The sequence below is a fragment of the Pseudorasbora parva genome, chromosome 19 (genome assembly GCF_024679245.1).
Source record: "Pseudorasbora parva isolate DD20220531a chromosome 19, ASM2467924v1, whole genome shotgun sequence".
Lineage (NCBI taxonomy): Eukaryota > Metazoa > Chordata > Actinopteri > Cypriniformes > Gobionidae > Pseudorasbora > Pseudorasbora parva.
The window spans coordinates 3,949,030-3,970,418 of record NC_090190.1 but is presented as its reverse complement, the minus strand read 5'-3'; the positions used below and the strand labels follow the sequence as shown (position 1 = coordinate 3,970,418).

General features: G+C 37.5%; 1 protein-coding gene across 3 annotated transcripts in view; it reads right to left on the bottom strand.

Annotated features, from left to right (window-relative positions):
• The window catches only part of csmd3b (CUB and Sushi multiple domains 3b), a 500,836-nt gene that overhangs the window by 11,490 nt on the left and 467,957 nt on the right, over window positions 1-21,389 (bottom strand). For all 3 annotated transcript variants that reach the window (XM_067425814.1, XM_067425815.1, XM_067425816.1), the window contains 4 exons: window positions 17,637-17,810; window positions 15,343-15,516; window positions 9,585-9,658; window positions 5,438-5,549 (listed from right to left, as the gene is read on the bottom strand). In XM_067425814.1, coding sequence (XP_067281915.1) covers window positions 5,438-5,549; window positions 9,585-9,658; window positions 15,343-15,516; window positions 17,637-17,810 — 534 coding nt within the window. The remainder of the gene's footprint in view (window positions 1-5,437; window positions 5,550-9,584; window positions 9,659-15,342; window positions 15,517-17,636; window positions 17,811-21,389) is intronic.

Here is a 21,389-nt window from a genome sequence, read left to right as displayed (position 1 = left end):
GCCAATGCTCGCCCAGTCATTCCAACAGCTCCATCATCACTATGACTTTGATCAAAAGTAGCCGGGATTGAGGTTTTGGCTCAATGCACTGGACCCAGTTCTTTTATCCAAGACTTTGATGAGGGTTTCTATCCATGAGTCCCCAATAACAGCAACAAAGTAATCAGGCAAAGAAACTATTATGGTTTCCATTTACATTGCTGAGTTATATGGGGGCATAATTATAGCAATTATTTTAACCACTTAACTGTCACCTCTCTTTTTGAGAATAGATGCGAAAATTCAAACTTAAATCGTAATGCAAGAATGCTTTGGAATATAGACCTAACTTTGGTGAGACCACTTAAAAGTATGAAAAAGTTATGGAAGATTAAATTTACTGTAAAATAATGTACTTTACTAAATATTTTATTTTATATAACATATAAACAGTAGTTAACACACAAGTTTAGTCTATTTCTCACTATTAAGTTGCTTATTATTATGCATATTACTAGGATATTGGCGGTTTATTAGTACTTATAAAGCTTATATTAATGCCTTATTCTTCATGACCATACTCTACATCCCTTAATCCTACAAATACCTTAACTTAACTAACTATTAATTAGCAATAAATAGGAGTTTACTGAGGCAAAAGTTGTAGTTAATAGTGAGAATTAATTAGACCCTAATCTAGAGTGACCAATATATATTCTACACAAAACAATTTTTACACTAAAATGACTATAAAATCGGAGCCATATGTCTAACCAAGTTTGTTCCAAATTTGAAGTTAATATCACAAATATCAAAGTTCCTATGAGATGTTGTTGTGCATTCTCCTTTAACAAATGAATACCCTTTCTCTCACTTCTATCACAAAATATGTAACCTTGAGACTTTCTGATGGTATGTCTTTTGTTAAGATTGGAAAAGGTTTTGACCATGAAGAAGTTAAAATAAACGTTGTAATATGAAACCTGACGCCGACCGCTAGAGGAGGAGCACGCTAGAAGAATTTAGAGTACCGTTTCCATAATAGCGCAACATTTAATTTAAAAAGAGTTTTTACTGGATGGATTTTGAGTTGGTAAGCTTTCAAATGATACCTAATTTATGATAATCACTAAAATATGTGATATGAAAAAGGCGATAAATAAAAAGAGCATTCTGCTAGCGGGTCAAGTTTATAAACTTCTGCTCAGATATTGAGAAAATGCTAATTAAATTTAGCTTCAAACATCTTTGCAGATTAATAATAGATTCATATGAAATTAAACTGGATACCCCCTGAGTAATACTGCTACCAAATATAGCAAAAAACAAAACTTTTAAAGGAGAGACGAGTTTAAAATGATGTGTATTGTAAATAAAATTGACACATTAATTCGACATTTTTTCACGTTTTTCACATATCTGATCTGATTACAATTATCCATGCTCATAAAAAAAATGAATACATATATTTTTACATGATACTCACATCAGAAACCTTCCACAGCTTTCAATTATATTAAGATAGTCCACTTGAAGTTAATAAATACATTCTCAGGACAGAGCAAGGCACGAGATGGAAAAAAAAAAACGATATTATTTCTTTGGAGACCAATCTAGTGGAACGCTAATGGAAAGGACAGCCAGCCATTATCCAATTCTGAGTGAAAAATGAGAACGATGATTTAGCTCTCAGCCTGACTCTGTGAGTAGCCAAATGCTCTGTGTAAACAAAATTACACCGCGTAATTACAGAATGATCTCGATTATTCTTGAGGAAAAAATAGTGTGATTAGGTGCAAGCACACAAAAGCTGTTTTATCACAGATTTACAATTAAGTGGGGAGAAGCGCTGTCTTCCTAGACATCTCATTGGTTAATTTCCTAATTTCTGCAAAACAATGACAGAACTTTGGGGCAGTGGTATGATGCAAAATGTAATTAGCTTTTGAAATGCTTCAACTGAACGGCAATCTGTCTGGTGAAATTGGAGGCCAGCTGTTTTCTCGTTCTTCAGCCTGTTTTAATGCTTTCTGAGCTTCTGTTGATCTCCAACACACGTTCACGTAACATCGTCTGCTCTCGCGTCAACACAATACGCATGTGTCAAGGAGCTCTCGTGTAAATAATATTTTGTAAATAAGCGCAAAGCACTCATAATATTGAGACTAAACCACTGAGTCACATGGATTACTTTAATAATGTCTTTTTAAAGCGTCAGTGGTAGTTGCGTAGCTGTCAATGGAGGGACAGTAAGCTCTCAGATTTTATTAAAGATATCTTTATTTGTGTTCTGAAGATGAATGAAAGTCTTAGGGTGCCTTCACAATTGTAGTTCGGTTAGTTTGGTTCGTTTGGTCCGGACCAAAAAACAAAAACAAAACATATAGTCCTGGTCCGCTTAACGTTCACACTGGCATTTTTAACAGCGAACCTAAAGTTACCAAACCAAAGGCATAGGGAGACGCTCACAACCTGATTGGACGGCTTATATGACGTAGGAGCTTGCTTACCCAACATTCAATGCTGTGTGCTGGATTACACACGGTCATTTTATGCATGTACATATGGCATTATTTTTACCAGCTGAGAACTCATGAAGAGCTCATAAAATGTTCAAAACAGCAGCAGGATTTCCTCCGTTGTGCAGAAAAGAGACAGGCGTCTCTTATGCAAAAGAGACGGCCGTTCTGTCGTCTGTATGGGCAACATTTGATGAGAAAAACCAGGTATGCTTTTTGTGCGTTTTTTCTAGCATTTTCGAAACATGCTCGTCTGACCAAAATATTGATTAGGCACCTTCTCGTTGCTCTACGTTTGCCCTTTAACGTTAACGTTACTCATTTTGGATACACCGATCTTTCCGCGTCGTCAAATCAGCTGACTATGGCGTCTCATCTTGTGACATTACGTCCGTTTTTTTGTCCGTTTACATATCTTTGGTCCGTGTTGCGGTCATATATCAATTGAACCGCAACACAGTTAGTTTGGAAGCGGACCGAGACCTATCTTTTTAGCGGTCTCGGTCCGCTTGTTTGGTGCGCACCAGGGTTCGGATGGCAGCGTTCACATATGTTCAAATGAACCGCACTAACCGAGCAATCGCACCAGGGTTCGTTTTATTTGAACCAAACATGACAAGTGTGAACGCACCCTTACAGGTTTGGAATGACATGTGAGTGAGTAATCAATGACAGAAATGTTCATTTTTGAGTGAACTATCACTTTAATATGGGCACAGAAATAAGCACACCCTTCTCTCTTCGGTGGAATGAATCCTTTAGACTTCATGCAGCACATGATGGATGTTGTAAAAAATAATAATAATGTTTTATGAATATGATTGTGCTGTGGCTTCTTATGAAACTACTTTAATTAGCACAGCAAAAAATGGCCAAAATAACTTGTCATTTGGTGTCTTAAATGCAAGTTAATTGATATTAATGTTAGGACCTTCGGTTCAAGACCAAGATCAGAACAGGGTCGAGTCCAGGTCATGACAAGACCAAGACCATAAAAATATGGACTGTTCTCTGGCCTCTAGTCCTCACTTTGACTCCAATGATCTGTTCTTGACCTATACTGGTGGACTCATGCCTTTGTAGCTAAATTATACAAATATATTCTGCTTTGACCTTTATAAATCAGAAGCTTCAACAAATATAAATTGGTATTCTGACAGATTTGCATGAATGTGGCAACTGGTACACTCTTAAAAATGAGGCAGCGGCTATTTTACACCAAGTGAAAATAACATTTTCTTAGCGATAGATGATATTTACACGAAGTACAAATAGCTGTAGATGCTGTTTACTGAGTGAAAATATTGGTATATTCTATTTACACCATAATAGTAGTTCTTTGCAATATGTGTAAATAGTAATTAGATGCTATTTATACTTTTTTTTGACATATACAAACTATTTGCACCTCAGTATTGTTGTACATAAACAGGATGCAATAATAACATTGATGGCCCACTGAATATGGCCCACATAATAACAATAACAAAACTTTAATGGCCCACTGAATATGTTATATGAATATGTATAGAGCAAATATATCAAAGGAAAGAACAGAGCCTCTGCTTAAAAAACAAAACACTAGCTTAATTATTTCTTCATCGACTCTCGAATTCGAACTCTAAACTTTCAAATTTGTCCGAAACACCTAATAACACCCCCAAGCTTCCTTTCGTGGGTTTGACATTTAATTAGGTAACGTTAGCCAGTTTTGATTTATATGCTGTTGAATGTCTGACGATCACGCTAGCTTACTTGTGCATCAATGTCACACGGCTCCTTCTGGTTTATGCAGCTGTTTCTGGATCTGTAAACGCTGTACTATTTCAGAAGATGTGTAACAGCGCCCAACTATATTTTAAATTGAATTTAAATTTTACATTTAAATTTTAAATTATAAAGAACTGTTTGTGTAACTGAAAGGTTAGTTCACCCAAAAATGAAAATTCTGTCAATAATTACTTAACCTAATATCGTTGGACACCCGTAAGATCTCCTCCGTTCATCTTCACACACAGATGAAGATATTAGTGTTGAAATCCGATGGCTCAGAAAGGCCTTCATTGACACCAATGTCATTTCCTCTCTCAAGACCCATAAAGGCACTAAAGATGTCGTCAGAAAGCCCATCTCACTACAGCGGCTCTACAATCATTTTATGATGAGACGAGAATAGTTTTTGTGCCCCAAAAAACTAAATAACGACTTATATAGTGATGGGCCGATTACAAATCAAAGCTTCGAACGGTAATGAATCAGCGTATCGATTCATGATTCGGATCTCGTGTCAAACTCCAAACTGCTGAAATCATGTGACATTGGCGATCATGAATAAATACGCTGATTCATAACGGTTCAAAGCTTTGTTTTGAAATCGGCCCATCACTATACAAGTCGTTATTTAGTGTTTTTTTGCACACAAAAACTATTCTCGTGTCTTCATAAAATGATTGTAGAGCCGCTGTAGTGAGATGGGCTTTGTAACGACGTCTTTAGTGCCTTTATGGGTCTTGAGAGAGGAAATGACATTGGTGTCAATGAAGGCCTTTCTGAGCCATCGGATTTCAACAGTAATATCTTCATCTGTGTCTGAAGATGAACGGAGGTCTGACGGGTGTCGAACGACATTAGGGTGACGAATTAATGAAGAATTTTATTATTGGGTGAACTAAACCTTTTACAACTTGGATTGAATCTTATATAATATATACATTTTGCAATTGCGTTTTAACACTGAAACGCTTACAATAATCTTGGAAGCAATTTTCTATAGAATAGACACAAACCCGCCTCCCCTGACTCACTCGTTTCATATGCTCCAGATTAATATTGTTGCTGTTACAGGGCATGAATTTCATATTTTTACTAATTCCCGCAGATTTTATGCTCACACCCAAAGTGTACACATGGATAAGATATGGATAAGGGATAAGACTTACGGATGCACTCCGGCTGTGTCCCGCTCCAGGTGAGGTCAGCCTGGCAGAGGCGTGTGGTGGAGCCCTGCACCAGGTGACCGGGCTGACACTGGAAAGCCACCATACTTCCAACCTACACCAAACACACAAACACACACACATGTAGTGTTTCCATGTTTTATGGGGACTTTCCATAGGTGTAATGGATTTCATACTGCACAAACCGTATTTTCTATCCCCCTACACTGCCACTGCCCCTAAACCTACCCATCACAGGAAAAATTCTGCATTTTTACTTTTTCAAAAAAACTCCCTCTGTGTGATTTATTAGATGTTTTCCTCATGGGGACCAAAAAATGTCCCCACAATGACTTCGGATATTGTATTGCCATCTTTGTAGGGACATTTTGTCCCCATAACGTAGGGATTACCAGGCACACACGCACACACACACACACACACACACACACACACACACACACACACACACACACACACACACACACACACACACACACACACACACACACACACACACACACACACACACACACACACACACACACACACACACACACACACACACACACACACACACACACACACACACACACACACACTGCACTCCCACAGCTCTCTTGCAGTTTATGAATGGAAGAAGGGCTTTTCAAACCGTGCTTAACTCCAAATTATTGTTCTAAACCCCACTTTAAACTCCAGGTAAAGGAACTTTTTGGTCTTAGCAGCGCATTATAAATGGTGCATGAAACCCTACTCCGGAGCAGGATTAGTGCTGCTATTGTGCTGTTAAAACCTCACAGTGCAGTGCCAGACTGTTGCAGTATGAAACGATGCAATGTTAGAACGGTATGCTTAGCAACCAACAACCAATCGTGTGCCTCATATTCACATTTTGGTCACAGAAACACTGTGTGTTGTCGTACATAAACAGTCATTTCAACAATTGTCAAACGGTGATGGGAAATGTTATACTGGGTAAACTGCTGGCGATTTGATTTCTCCCCACAGCTCAGGTTGGAAAACTGTACATTAATTTATCCTGCTTCTGTTACAAATCTGCGGGGGACCAATCACAGACTGGCTTGTCTGTGACAGCCTTATCTGGCTTGCCAAAAATCACTCTATGATATTGCTGCTTCTACAAACCGCTGATCAATGCTACAAACCAACACGTTTCCTGCCAGGAGTTTTCACGTCTCTCTGCAAAGTATGTCACCCGGATCGCTGGTCTGATTGGTTGAACGACTATCCAATTGCGTACAAAGTCATTTGAATTATAATAATAATAATAATACATTTTATTTATAATGCACTTTATCTTAAACAAAATCTAAAAGTGCTAAAATTATGCCCGTTGATCACACCTCTTGTGCAGTGGAAAATACAGATCAGACTTCTAAAACTAATGTTCAGTCTTAAAAGATTGAGCTTGGTCTGGTTTGGTCTGCCTTGCCTGATAAGGAAAACACATTCATAAAAAAAAAAAAAAATGGGTTTAATTCAGAAAAAACCTGTATATAATGCTGCATTCACGTGCTCTGGGAATTATCGTAAATACGAGTTTCCTAGGTAAAAACTGCATATGAACGCCCTCTCATTTGAAAATTTGAACACGATGTGAGCTCGTAATCACGACTTCACAAGTGGGAATTATTAAATTTCCGATAGCATGTGAAGGCGGCATTATAGTGTGGTGTTTGTCCAATCAATGTTAACCCAGAGTATAGAAATGTACAATGGGAAACATCCGCTTTTGTTAACCCTGGGTAAATTATGAGCAGTGTGAAACGTGAAGCAAGTTAACTACAGGATTTCGTTTACCCGGGGGTTAGAATGGGGTAACTAGCTGACAGTGTAAAAAGCCCTATAGTTTTAACCCCTGAGGACAGAAGCTACAAAAGACTGCAACTACAAAGATCTTTCAGGTTTCTTCTGCCTCGCTGTACGCCATCTGCTTCCTTCATTCACTCTCTTAAAAGCTGAAGTAGAAGTGAGCTAATGTGGGGTGGATATTCTTATATATGATACTTACCTACAGCTAATGTAATCACCAGTACATGCACTTAGGAGGCCATCGTGACCTTCATTCCGGGCCACTAGTGATGTAAAGTGGCACTTATTTCCATAATATATGGTAGCGCTCCTCATGCGAACGCATTCGGCTACTATATGTTATCATCTGCAAGGTCATGGTGGGAGAGTTGCATATGTGCCTGTGCGTGTGGCGCGTGGGCTGTGCTTTAGGACACGTACGAGGATAGTAAGATATTAACATGCCACTGAGTGCCATGTGGGTTTAACATATTAATTGATTAACATGTCCCCGCTCTCAGCGAACACAGTTGACGAGCCATAGACACTGCCGCTTATCTGGGGTGTGCGATATCTCCTCTCGGCGACTCCAACATCATTTAGCCCCGCAAAGCAAAAGAACTCGACTGGCTCCTTTTTCTCCAGGCCAGACAAATGATTTACGAATACGAAAAAGGCTGATATTTAGCCGTTTCATGAAGCCTCTGGAGGGCTTGACCTCTGATACTATAACGACTTGAATTCTTAATGCCAGTGCTAAACACTCTTCCTCAGCAATCTCTGTTTCTGTTTTTCATCTCCCTCAGTTCACCCGTCCGTCCTGCTCCCCTAACAAAACATAATCAGATTTATTTGCATTTTGTTTATTTTGTTGCTCTTTTCGAGTGGTTCTCGGGTGTTATTGCATCCATGTCACTGCTCCTCAAAACCACATTCGGAGTGGAAAAGTCTTGAGAGGGCTTAATAATATTTTGTAGTGGATGTGAGGAAATGGAGAGCCTTCACTAATAAGCTTGTCTGGAGTGTGTTTGAGAAAAGCCATGGATCATTCTTTGTAAATCATGAATTGGTGGTTGAGGAGATTCCCCCTTCCATGTAAAGCGCTTTGAGTGCCTAGAAAAGCGCTTTGAGTGCCTAGAAAAGCGCTACATAAATGTAACGAATGATTATTATTATTATTATTATTAAGAACGCTTTCATGGAAGGAATGAGGGAAGATATGAAATCTTAATTTAAGGGAAAATGTGTACCTTAAACCATTATTTTAAAGTTGAAAGGTTATTCAAACCGCAGAATTAATTTCTAGCTTCAGTAAAACATAAAATAAGATCTGACTAGTAAATGAAAACCAAATATTATTTCGATAAATGTTATGTTTAATTTTTAGATTAACTATTTCTTTTAAGAAATGTTTCTTAACAGGGTGGCCAAGATGACTTAAACTGATTTACAATTAAGACAAAACTAGTATTAAAATAAGTCAAAAAAAAAAAAAATCTTATTTTAATTCACCATCTCAACAATGGTTTTCTTTGAACAATTGAGCAAGTCAAATACATTAATACATTCGTGGGAATTTTTATTCTTTTTTAATCAACATATTATATATTTCAAGTTATGATAAGCTCTTAAATACTTCATCAGGTAAAAATTGGGAGTAAAATATATATTTTAAATAAATCATTTTCCAATAAATACCATTTATCTGGCAACGTTGTGTTTGAATACTGTTGTGGACAATGGGTGAAGAGCAATAAAAATGCAACAAAAATATCATCAAAATAATATTTAAAATATATGTAATATAATATCATCCAAAATAAAAGTTTGTGTTTACATAATATATGTGTATTTACTGTGTATAATTATATATAAATACACACTTATTCATGTATATATTTATATAAATTATATTATATATAAATATAAATATTTTATATATAAAAATAAAAATAATTCCAAACTATATACATGCGTGTGTGTTTATTTATATAAACATAAATACACACAGTACCCACATATATATTATTTAAAGTTTAACTGAAAAATTTGCTTAATTTACTGAATATTACTTCTTTAATTTTAAGTCTTATTAAAATTATATAATTTTTTTTATATAATACAGTTTACAATATAATAAGAGTTAAAGTTTACCTGAAATATTAGCTTAATTTACTTAATATTACTTATCAGTTATATATTTCTGAAGAGTGGTGCTCGTTTCCCAGTATTTTGGTTTGTCCCTCTCTGGCTTTAACGAGAGCAGCCCTCAAGCTGACATGAACCATGAACTCAAACATGAAGTTTTCTATTATACATGTTGTCATCCTGCTACCTTAAAGCCAAAGGTCCTGTTGAGAGAGCCATAGCGGGGCGTCCCAGGGTTCTCACAGGCGGTGCGAGTCGGCTCTGGGGAAAGAAAGACAAAACAAATGAACATGCAGCCACATTCTTCTTCTCAATATCTTCTTATCTGCCACAACCGAGGCAGTTTCTTTGTCACCACCATAACAGCATAACAGCATTTCATCTCTCATAAATACGTGCTACATCGTCTTCATGAACCCAGACTCATCTCTCAAAGCAGTGCTAGAGCTTATGGTGATGGTTATGGGGCCTGTGTGTTTATGTAAGTGCTGCGGCAGTGTCGTAACAGTTGCTTTTTATGGCGGGCTGATGGAGACGCAGCAGGGGGCAGTGTTGCTGCAGCAGTGTGTCTGCTCACACACAGCTGTGCTGCTCTGTAATTGGGATGTAGAGCACATTTTTGAGCTGACGCAGAGACCCTTGATTCAATGCAGGCGTGCAAATGACAGGACAACCTGCGAGGCTTACACAACCAACCCCTTTTCCATGCCGTTTTTTAGCGTGTGGCTTCTAATACCGAGTCAGCACACTGAAGATATATGACTGCATCGCCATATTGAGAAAAGAGTTGCAGATGGTGCTCGTGTTGCTTTGATGTTGAAAGAAGAACCTACCAGGAGGCCAAATGGGATTAAATAAAAACTACTACATGTTCACATCTTCCCACATCCATATGCAAGTTTTGAAAGTCAGGTTATCACCACCATTGAAAATATATCTTGAAATGGAGGCACTCAAAAGATATAAACAGATGAAAATCACATTTTTCCATCAATCATTGTTTGACATGAACATGCGTGTGTATTTCAGCAGAGGCGTGTAACGCAGTCACTCCTACTATCCACTTTGGCAGGATGTATTTTATGTATAATACACATTTTTTTATTGTAGTCTTTTAAAAAAGGTATCTGGAATAATAAACTAAGAGCAATGTATGCTGTCAAAATATAGATTTTTGATACACAATTCTGAAATATCTGAAATGCTTCCAATACTCATTTCCACAGAATAGATAATAGACAAACCTGCCTCCCCTCACTGACTCGCTTCATTTGCTCCAGATGAATATTTCTGCTGTTACAGGGCTTGAATTTTGCCGTGGGATTGTGCATAAATTTACTCAGTCCCACAGATTTTTACTCACACCCAAAGTGTGCGCACATAAAGCCACCTATCAGCACCAAATTCAGATATTTTCAATCAAACACACACAAAATAATGTCAAAATGGCGGTCTTGTTGAGTATTTATGAAACACAGTAAGTTCTGTTTTAACAAAAACAGTTGAGATAGAAAATGCATGTGTAACAGTATAATGGATCCGTGCATCAGTTCTTAAAGTGACAGCAGCCTAATATTCCTGCTGCCAAATTATGAGATAATATAAAAAATATCTAAATGGCAATTTTTCCCAATGATATCGATGCCAAAATTGTGGCCAGTGAAAATGCTGAGTGGTTAGTAACCTTGGAAAATCACTAGCCACAGTGGCTGATGAGCGAAAAGTTAATGTCAAGCCCTGCCAACAATATAACATTGGCTGAATAGTACAATTGATACATTTCTTATCGTCTCTGATTGTTTTATGCTGTTGGCCGGCAATAATGCATTGCACAAAACACACTGAGGTCAGCACAAACCTGTCCCAGACAGCAACATCGTGTCGGCCCAGATATGGGCCACATCTGGTACATGTGGGTCCTCGAAAGTGACTGGCTGGGTCGTATTTTCAATTCTTGTACCTTGCATAGCTGATTTCAGTGTTTTTTGAGGATGAGGTCATGTCACTGCCTGTTCATGTCACCATATGAGTAATTTGTCTCCGTCCACCAACTGATAGATTAATCTGTGCTAGAGTTTGGACACACAGCCCTTGACATCTATAACAAGAGATACAGGAAAATGTTTTCTCAAACTTTCAAAAACCGATTTATTCTATGCACAATTTTAAAGTTAGCTCAATATAATTACTTGCATTTAACCAAACTAGACTTTACTGGGTTTATCTTGGTCAGTCCAGATGGACCATGTGGTAACTGGGAACAGCCAATAGGATTCATTCTATAAGCATTGGTGTGGATAAATATGCAGTGGCATTTTAGAGCACTTAATTTCTTTTTCATGGTGTCTTTGAGGGTGTAAAACTGTATGAGGCCATAATAACACTCCATTGAAACTGCTAAATGATTACACCTGCTTTGGGGCCATGGCTGACATCTTCTGTTGGCGCAATACACTAAATGCTTAAAAACACCAATCAGAGCTCATCCAAATCTCCTGCTGGCTGTTCACGGTCCTCAATAATGGCCTCGTAGAGTTGGGACCATTTATTCAATTACTTGCTCAATTAAAAACAATTATCGATGTATTTATTGACGTTAGCAGAAGGACTCCCTCATGAATATATAAACTGAGGGGTTTAATCAGATAAACACTGTACGTAGGGGGACAGTGAGAGGAGACTTTGTTAATGAGACATGGAGAAATGGATGTAGCTGCACTGTTTTAACCCAACGGTTGAGTTGTTTTAACCCTGCAGTTGGGTTAAATGTTGCTTAAGACAACCCAATTGCTGGGTTAGTCCATTTTCAATCCAACTTGGGTTGTTTTTAGTCCAGCATTTTTTAGAGTGTGTAATACAGCCACTGGCCAGCTCATACACAGGGAAAGAGAAGGAAAATTGAAAAGGATATGTATACATAAATATTCACATGACTCCTTATAAAGCAGCTTTACAGCGATCAGTGCCTTTTAAAATACACCATTGCTCATTGTTGATTATGTTTGCTCAGAAGACATTAATGCAGTATTCTGATCAGGTACACGCACACCTGTGTTTGAGGAGGTCATGGGAATCAAGTCGAGATGCGGAGGACAATAACTTCACAACAGCTGCCACTGCTGACTGTCAAGAAACAGGTTTATTAAGTTGACATATCTCATGCAATTTAGTTTTCCCTGACCTCGGTTCCACACTTCATTCTCTCCACTCGTCTGCCGACTGTTCCCACTTCCCTTGTTCTGAGGTCACTAAAAGGAGTGGCCTCTGTTCTTCCCCACCATAATTGTGTCAATAGAACATCAGGCCGGCTTGGAGCAGTGCTGACCTGGGCTGTGGGAGGGCATCGATTTCTTTGGAGTTGTTGTAACTAAATACTTTTGAGCTTGTTTGTGCACTGGGCAACAAATAAGACCAAAATAGCTTTTCGTTGTGGCTGGTAAATCATAAAACTCAGCAGCTGGGGCCACTGGAAAGTGTTAATTGGGGCAAAACTTCTGACCACCTAGCTTACATTTACAGACTTCGCTGAACTGAACTGTACATAGATAAAAGACTTAAAGGGGTCATGAACTGCATTGTTTAATTGTTTTATAATGTTTCCTGTGGTGCACTTATAATGTTAATATGATTTTTACAGTGTCAATTTAGAAAAAAAGCCTCTGATTTGAACACACTGTTTAAAGGGGCGTGTCTGCTGTGAGACTTCAGTGTAAACACCCACTGCTGTGATTGGCTGCTGTGAGACTTCAGTGTAAACGCCCACTGCTGTGATTGGCTGCTGTGAGACTTCAGTGTAAACGCCCACTGCTGTGATTGGCTGACATCATTGCATATTACATGTGGAACTGTCTCAAAAACGTTTAGCACATTTTTACTATAACAGCTCTAGAGGTTAACTATCTGTGAAAATATTGATTAAAGCATTATATTCAGATGGTGGCATGAAAGTTGCCGTGATCATTGTAGCCGATCACACATGTTGAGCTCTTAAATGCTGTGATCGCGTTATTGTAACTCGATTTCTGCACAATAATGAATGCTTTCATCTTCACTAACAGAGCAAACACGATGTAAATAAGAGATTTGTTGATTATAACAGGAGTTTTGGAACTCAGTCACTGATAAACTCTATATAATTTAATCACAGTTTAAACAACAGATTATTTTCATCCTACTAAGAGAAGTAATATGAAGTTGCGCGTTTAGTCACTGGTTTGATTTACTGACACATCATCATCTGACTGTACATGAATCATTACATATCAGAATCACTGATCTCAGATCAGCCATTAGAATTAACACGGTTACTCACATTGTGGCGTTACTGTCGAGTCCGTATGGTAAAAGTGTGTTTGCAAAGCCTGAAACCAAAATGTGACTTAGGCCCCATTCACACCGCAAGTCCTAATGCTCAATTCTAATTTTTTGCTCAGATCTGATTTTTTGTTTGGCTGTTCACATTACCTTTTAAAATGTGGCCTATATCTGATTCCAGTGTGAACAGGTTTCAGGTTCCCGCATGTGCAAAAGAACAATATCAATGACATCAGACGCAGCACGCTGTTGCACTAAATTTCGGGAGGTTATAGAGGAAGTAAGAATTTTTGCTTTTATTTAAACATGTTTGTGTAATGGAAGCCATAACATTAATGAGCAGGTGCTGAAGAGGGGAAGAACGAAAAGAAAGAGAGCAAAATTGGTTATTTTGGCCTTTTGTCTCCTTCCTTTTGGCACTGAAGCCACGTTTTTCTGTGTCCCCGTTCTTCCATTTCGTGTGCTTTCAAAAACCGAGCGGTTACGGTAGGATCCTTCTAGTTTAGCTTGAATTGAAGTATCTCCCCATATACTAATCAGGTCTAACACCTCACTCTCCCTCCATTGACTCGCTCCATCGCTGTTCTCTATATCTAGTCAAGTTTTTAATGGTACTGTCTGTGTCTGTTGTGTCTAGGGCTAACTTGCTGGTGCATAATTGTGACAAATTTCGACATAAATTGACGTAAAATCCACATCATATCCGCATCAAATCCGCTTTGGTTGTTCACACTGCGGCCGCATTGGAAAAAATCAGATCTGGGTCTGATTCAGGACCACATATGTATGTGGTCTAAATCTGATTTGAAAAAATCAGATCTGGGCTAGATTTGAGTGTTCACACTACCTCTGAAGAGGTCTGACCTGATCACTTGACCCCAAAAAAATCAGATTTGGGCCACTTTTGCCTGCAGTGTGAATGGGGCCTTAAAGAATCCACAGTGAAATGTAGCGAATCTAAATAAATAATGCTCAACTGAGACATCCACATTGTTGAACATAAATAAGCACATTCCTATCATTAGGATCCTTTAGGAGGTAATGTTATTTGTAGTCCAGTGATCCTGTATCGCTCTTATCTCCTCGTCATCTCACTAACACTCCAGGGGGCGGAGCCAAAGTTGCGATGATGAAGTAGGCGTTTATTCAGAAATGTTATGCCTCTTAAAATAATGGCAATTTTTAACCCACCACTAACTCAACCAAGCCCCACCTCTTTATTTTGCATATGCATTTGGCAGAAATAATTTCAATGAGAAATATTGTGACATGCTTTTTTCCAGAAGAAAACCCAAGACTGAATTGGAGGCGTTTCAGGGAGTTCAGAAACAGTGACACTGATATAGAGAATCACTCTCGCTGGAGGGACTTTGTACTTTGCAGACATTTTTCATACTCATACAGCAACATTACACAGTAAAAAAACATAAAAAAGGCATAATAGTAGCTGTTTAAGTGGTTGTAATTGCTTCTTGCTTAGCAGAGTTGGATGCAGCATGCAGCGTCAGCTGGCTTATTATTTGGCTTAGATTTTAATATATATACTTATAACAATTATTATGGCAGTCTGTTTCTCTGGGAATTCAACATATGGTTTAAACACGCAAACTGTGTCAGCATAATTGATTTACCTATACAGCGAGGCTGGGATCCACTCCAGGTGCCATCAGCCTGGCAGAAGCGTGTAGTGCTGCCCACTGGGATGTAGGGAGACATGCAGCTAAATGACACCTCGGACTGGAAGATGAAACTGCGGCCTTCCCTCGAGCCAAAAGCAGGGACTCCAGGATCTCCACAGAACTTGGCTATAATCACAGATATCATAAAGAAACACATTCAGCTAAATCATTCTCAAGTGGTTTGTTATGAATGATGCTGAAAGATCAGAACCTTTAACAGGTCTGTCAGGTGCATAGAACATTTAATGGATTCCCATCATGGGAACATTTTATGGATTTAGTTTGAATTTAGATTCAATTGTATGAATTAAACAGCTCGTAAACATACTTTATCACTAGAATGATCGAAATAACCTGTTAAACCTGAAAGTGTTATGAAGTCATTAATACATTTCTCCTTATTTAGAAACTTTTTGGCATAGTGTTCTTTACAATTGAGTCTTTTTATGATGTTACATCTTGGGTAGTGTCACTTCATCCTTAACATCTACTACTTCCCAGAAGCAAAGAATGTATGAATACTGAAATTGTGAATAAGAAAATGTGGGGAATATTAAAAAACTATGTTAGTAATGTAACAATTTACAAAAAAAATGCCTACACTGTAAAAAAGGATATGTTCAATAAGTTATGACAACATATGTTTTTACATTGTGTTAACTCATCAAAACAAGTTAAGCAATGTTAAATTTGTTTTTATTAGTTATACAAGATGTAACTCATTTTTTAAAGTCAGTTCAACATAATTTAAGTTGAAATAACTTAAACGTCCAAGTGGATTGTACTGCAAAAGGTTAAAATTTGCCTTTTTTACAGTGTACCATTGGTTCATTCATCACACTGGAATTGGAAGGTCAAATCAAGCACATTGCATTGTGGGATATAGCATTTCACACAGTGTGCTCTGTTGTATGTATACTGCACATTTTGGCAAATGTAGTAGGTCATCCGGGTTTTTTATGCATAGAGAAAATGTTCATACTGTGCACAATATACACTACTGAGTTTGTTATGTCTAAAAAAAAAAACTCTATTCTGCTCACCAAAGCTGTATTTATTTGATTAAAAAATACAGTAAAACAATTATTTTGTGAAATATTATTACAATTTAAGAACTGTTTTCTATGTGAATATATTTTAAAATGTAATTCATTCCTGTGATCAAAGCTGAATTTCCAGCATCATAACCAGCAAAATAGTAATTTTAATATGATTTACTGCTCAAAAAACATTTCCTCTTATTAAAATCAAAATGTTAAAATCAGCTGTGCTGGAAAAATATTATTTTTAGTATTCTTTAATGAATAGAAAGTAAAAAAAAACAAAAAAAACAAATATTTTGAATTTTTTTTGTGCATGAAATGAAAGAAATGAAAAAGCATTTATTTGAAATAGAATCTTTTTAACATTAAAACTGTCCATTTTGATCAATTGAATACATCTTTAATTATACTGAATGAATTTTTGACCAGTACGGTAGATATGCAGGAATAGTAAGAATAGTATGTTAGTAAAAAAGCCCCAGGATACTGGGGGAAATCCCAAGCCCCCGATGAACGTTATCTATGGCTCTGTCACTGTCAGGCAAACAGCGGGTCTGGAGGCAAAATCAATCACATGACTGACGTCACCAACTGACTGATCCATCATAAAAATGCTGGTCAGACCACTGTGCCTGAGATCTAGCACTACAAACTTAGACTTTTCTTGATGAATTATAGATATGCTGTCAAGATAAAAAATAAAAGTGAAAAAGAAAGAGAAGGAAAAAATCAGTATCAAAAAGTCAGAGGAACACTTTCTTTCTCAAGGTTTTTTTTTGTACATCTTGCTTTTGTTCTATGTGAGGGATAAAACAAGGGTATCTTTGTGATAACTAGGCTTTTTAAACTTTAAATTCTCTTACCAGTTTCTTCATCTTAGATGTTCACAACATCATACGGCATTGGATGTGCTGAAACAGACGGAACTGATATCCCAAACTACACCATGCTGAGCCCACCGCGTCTGGTGTCCTCAGCAAATATTGCTATCTTATCCAGGGGATGTAATGTAAATTTGATGAACTATATGTGCTCACTCAACGATGATCCACTCAATCAATCAAAATCTGATCATCAATTCCATCAGCAAGCATCTAACGTGCACGCATAAGCTTTCTACCGCTTTTTCGGGAAATGTTGGCATGTTGCAAACACCCACAGGGATGAGGCAGTTTAATATTAATAGAGTAGTGCGGTACTCACGCAGGCACTGGGGCACCTCACCACTCCATGTGCCATTGCCCACACAGGTGAGAATGGCAGGAAAGGAGAGCTCGTATCCTGGGGAGCAGCTGTAACTCACGCTGGTGCCCCACTCAAAGTCCCGTCCCTCCAGGAGCCCGTTTGAGATGGGCGGAGGAGCTGCGCAGGTAACGGCTAAAGGGACACATTAAACACAAGACAGTTACGCTCATACTTAATGACATTTCTAATTCAAGTTAGGGATAATCAATGCCTAGCTGTGCATTAAACGATTTTAATGCATGACGTGGCGGCAATGAACAGCCAGACAAAAGCAGAGATATTCAAATCATTTCATGCACAGCTATCCGTAGATTACTCCGCTTATACCATGGTAATTTCCCAGCATTTACTAGCTGTTTTTGATGTTTGCAGTGCAATATTTGATATATTATCATCAGTTACGGATCTTTAGATCCAGAATTCTGGCACTTTAAATCAGACAAAGAGATAAAGTAGTGGGTGAGATTACATTTATTTGAATGAATGAATCATAGCATTGAATTATCGATCGATAGCGCGTGTATGAGAGAGAGAGGTGTGTGTGTGTGAATCACTTGCTGTGCAGCTTTTGTGTTCTCATAGTGAAGCTAAGAGTTTCAAAAACTTAAAGAGAGATGTAACCACTCGTTGCTGAGAAATATATAATGTAGCAATTCAGTAGCAAAGCTATTTTATTAATATAAGCAGAAGTTATAAGCTTCTGTGCTCCTGAATGTTTCTGTGACCTCGGTGTGTGAGTGATGTGTGTGTGTGTGTGTGTGAGAGATAGAGAGTGTGTGTGTGTGTGTGTGTTTTCCATCACAGTGGGGACTTCAACCTAAATGCACACAGACGATAAATCATACAGAATTATTTTTTTTAATGCAGAAAGTTGTGTGTGGTGCGTAGGTTTAGTGGTTGGGTTAGTGTAAGGGGATATAATAAGGTTTGTACAGTACAAAAATCATTACCACTATGAAGAGTCCCCACAAAGAAGTGAACCAGACAGGTTTGTGTGTGTGTGTGGGCATGTTTTTGTGACATATGAGGACTCAAATGTGTATAATGACATTGGTATGACACGGGTATTACAAGGAGAGGGTGAAATATGAGGACATTGGCCATGTCCCCACTTTTCAAAAGGCTTATTTATAAATCATACAGGATGAGTTTTTTTTTAGAAAGTAAAAATGCTGAATGTTTCCAGTGATGGGTAGGTTTAGGGGCAGGGGCAGTGTGTGTGTGATGGGTAGGTTTAGGGGCAGGGGCAGTGTGTGTGATGGGTAGGTTTAGGGGCAGGGGCAGTGTGTGTGTGTGATGGGTAGGTTTAGGGGCAGGGGCAGGGGCAGTGTGTGTGTGATGGGTAGGTTTAGGGGCAGGGGCAGTGTAAGGGGATAGAAAATACGGTTTGTACATTATAAAAACCATTATGCCTATGGAATGCCCCCATATGTCACAAAAACAAACATGTTTGTGTGTGTGTGTGTGTGTGTGTGTGTGACAGTAAATGACAGCAGTGCACATAGAACAGTGATTAAACTGACTGGAACTACCTGTGCAATAAATGGATCTAATGCACACCTTCCATCCAATCAGAATTGACAGAATATGGTAAAATTAGAATGTAACCAATATTAAAAATCCATCATATTCCAGTATATTTGGCTTTTTTTCCAGTAAAAATGTCTAAACACACTAAAATACAACAAATGGCACTTTCCAGGGCCTTTTTTCCTTGTCAACAAATTTTCAGTGAAAGGAAGTGCTTAACTTTCATAAAATGCTGATTGTTAGTCTCAGGAGGGCAAACTAAATATTATATGAGCTTCTTTATTTTCTATTCAGTTCATATGAAGTATCTGAGAAATAAATACAGTTTAAAACCCTATTTGATGTGATTCATTTCTAGCAATAAACATTAAATAAACACAAAAACTCTCCACAGGGGCTTGCTTGTTTTTGGACCAAATGTGGTTAGCAGTTCACTTTATTTTCAATGAATTAAAGAAAAATATTTGACTATTTTTTTTCCTGCCATGCATTTTAAACAGTCCAAATGATGTTGCTTCTGAGGAGTCAAAATATATACATAGTATTATTATGAATAATCTAAAAATGTAAATGATACATTAGATGTTTAAATAATAATTTATCCAGTGATACTTTAATATTATTTTTGATATTTATAAAAATATTTAATTTATAAAAAATATTTAATTTATATTTAAATTAAATGAATCAATATTATAATAGTACATTATATTTAAAGAGAATTTATAAACATTACATGTTTTTATAATATTCAACAGATTTTATCACTTTTATTTTAGGCATTAACATTTATCTTTTCATGTTTCATGTTGATTTTATTGTATATATATATATATATATATAATGCCTTATAAAGGTATTTATAATGTACATTATAATACACTGTATGTTTTAATAAATAACTGCAACCAAAGTTAAAATGCATTACAATATTGTGTTTTACATATACATGTGATTTTTAAGGGAGTGCTAAATGAATTCGTACGTATTATAATTAATTATAACTGTGGTTATAGTTATTCATGAGACATTATGAGGTGCATTAAAAATATGCTTATAATGCATTGTACATAAAGGCTCAGATATTTTTATCGGAAAACAAGACACCAATTAAGAACAGTATTTTATACAATGCATATCAAATTACTGTATTAATTGCAAATGCAATAATATATCTGTCAAATCTAGCACAAACCAGCAATAGTAAAGTTTAATTTAGTGCATTAAAGAAGAGACAAGATTATGTCTAAAAAAAGTGTTAACTATAGCAGTACTAGCAGGTTGAGTTAGTTAGAGAGACGAATTGCTCTTGCTAACACTACTGAAGGCACTGAATGCTATATCTGTCTTAGAGGACCCGTCTTTTCCAATAACTGCTCACACAACTCTGTGAGGTAAGTCCTCTTCCCCGGTTATCAGTCCTCAGGTACCACACCAGCCTTTAAAATCAATCACACTCCAGCAGACAGGAAGCCGATGCCTTGCTCAATCGGGCACTCATGATGACACATGCCCTCACTTATGGAGCAACACACACACACACACACACTCTTTATACCATGGTAAAGTCCCAGCTAGACTGCAATTACTGACTACAAAAACTATACGACTGCTTCATTCGGTTGAGATACAACCAATAATCTTGTTGTATTATTAACCAGAATCAGTGTTGGCATCCTGTTAAAAGCCCTGGACCAGATCGGGGCTCCCAAGCTAATTAATATTTCATATATACAGTCTACAGATGAAGAAAACAGACGGAAGGGACACACACACACTCAATGTCAGGATCCTTCCCACACCTGAAGCGTTTCACAGAGGTGGGAGTGGCTCTTTTTCAAGCGCGTGCATATTAATGGCTCCGTGGGACAGAATATCAGTGGAGTTTAGACCGAGGATATGAAGTTCAAGGCTCCTCAGATTTGTATGCACAACGTGTCCTTTAAGAGAAGGAGGAGGTTGCTGCCTTCAGGAATAAATGAGACATCTGTGTCTATCTAAATGAGCTTAGCAAAATGGCATTTGAGGCCAGTGCACTGGTGAGTATCACAAATGCAGTGTCCAAACCTGAAATTCAATTTCATATCACTTGATATATTCAGCACCAGTTCATCTCCTGGCTGTAGGAAGATGACAGGAGTCATTTGTGAAATTAATTACAAGAAATGCAAGGGCTCATAG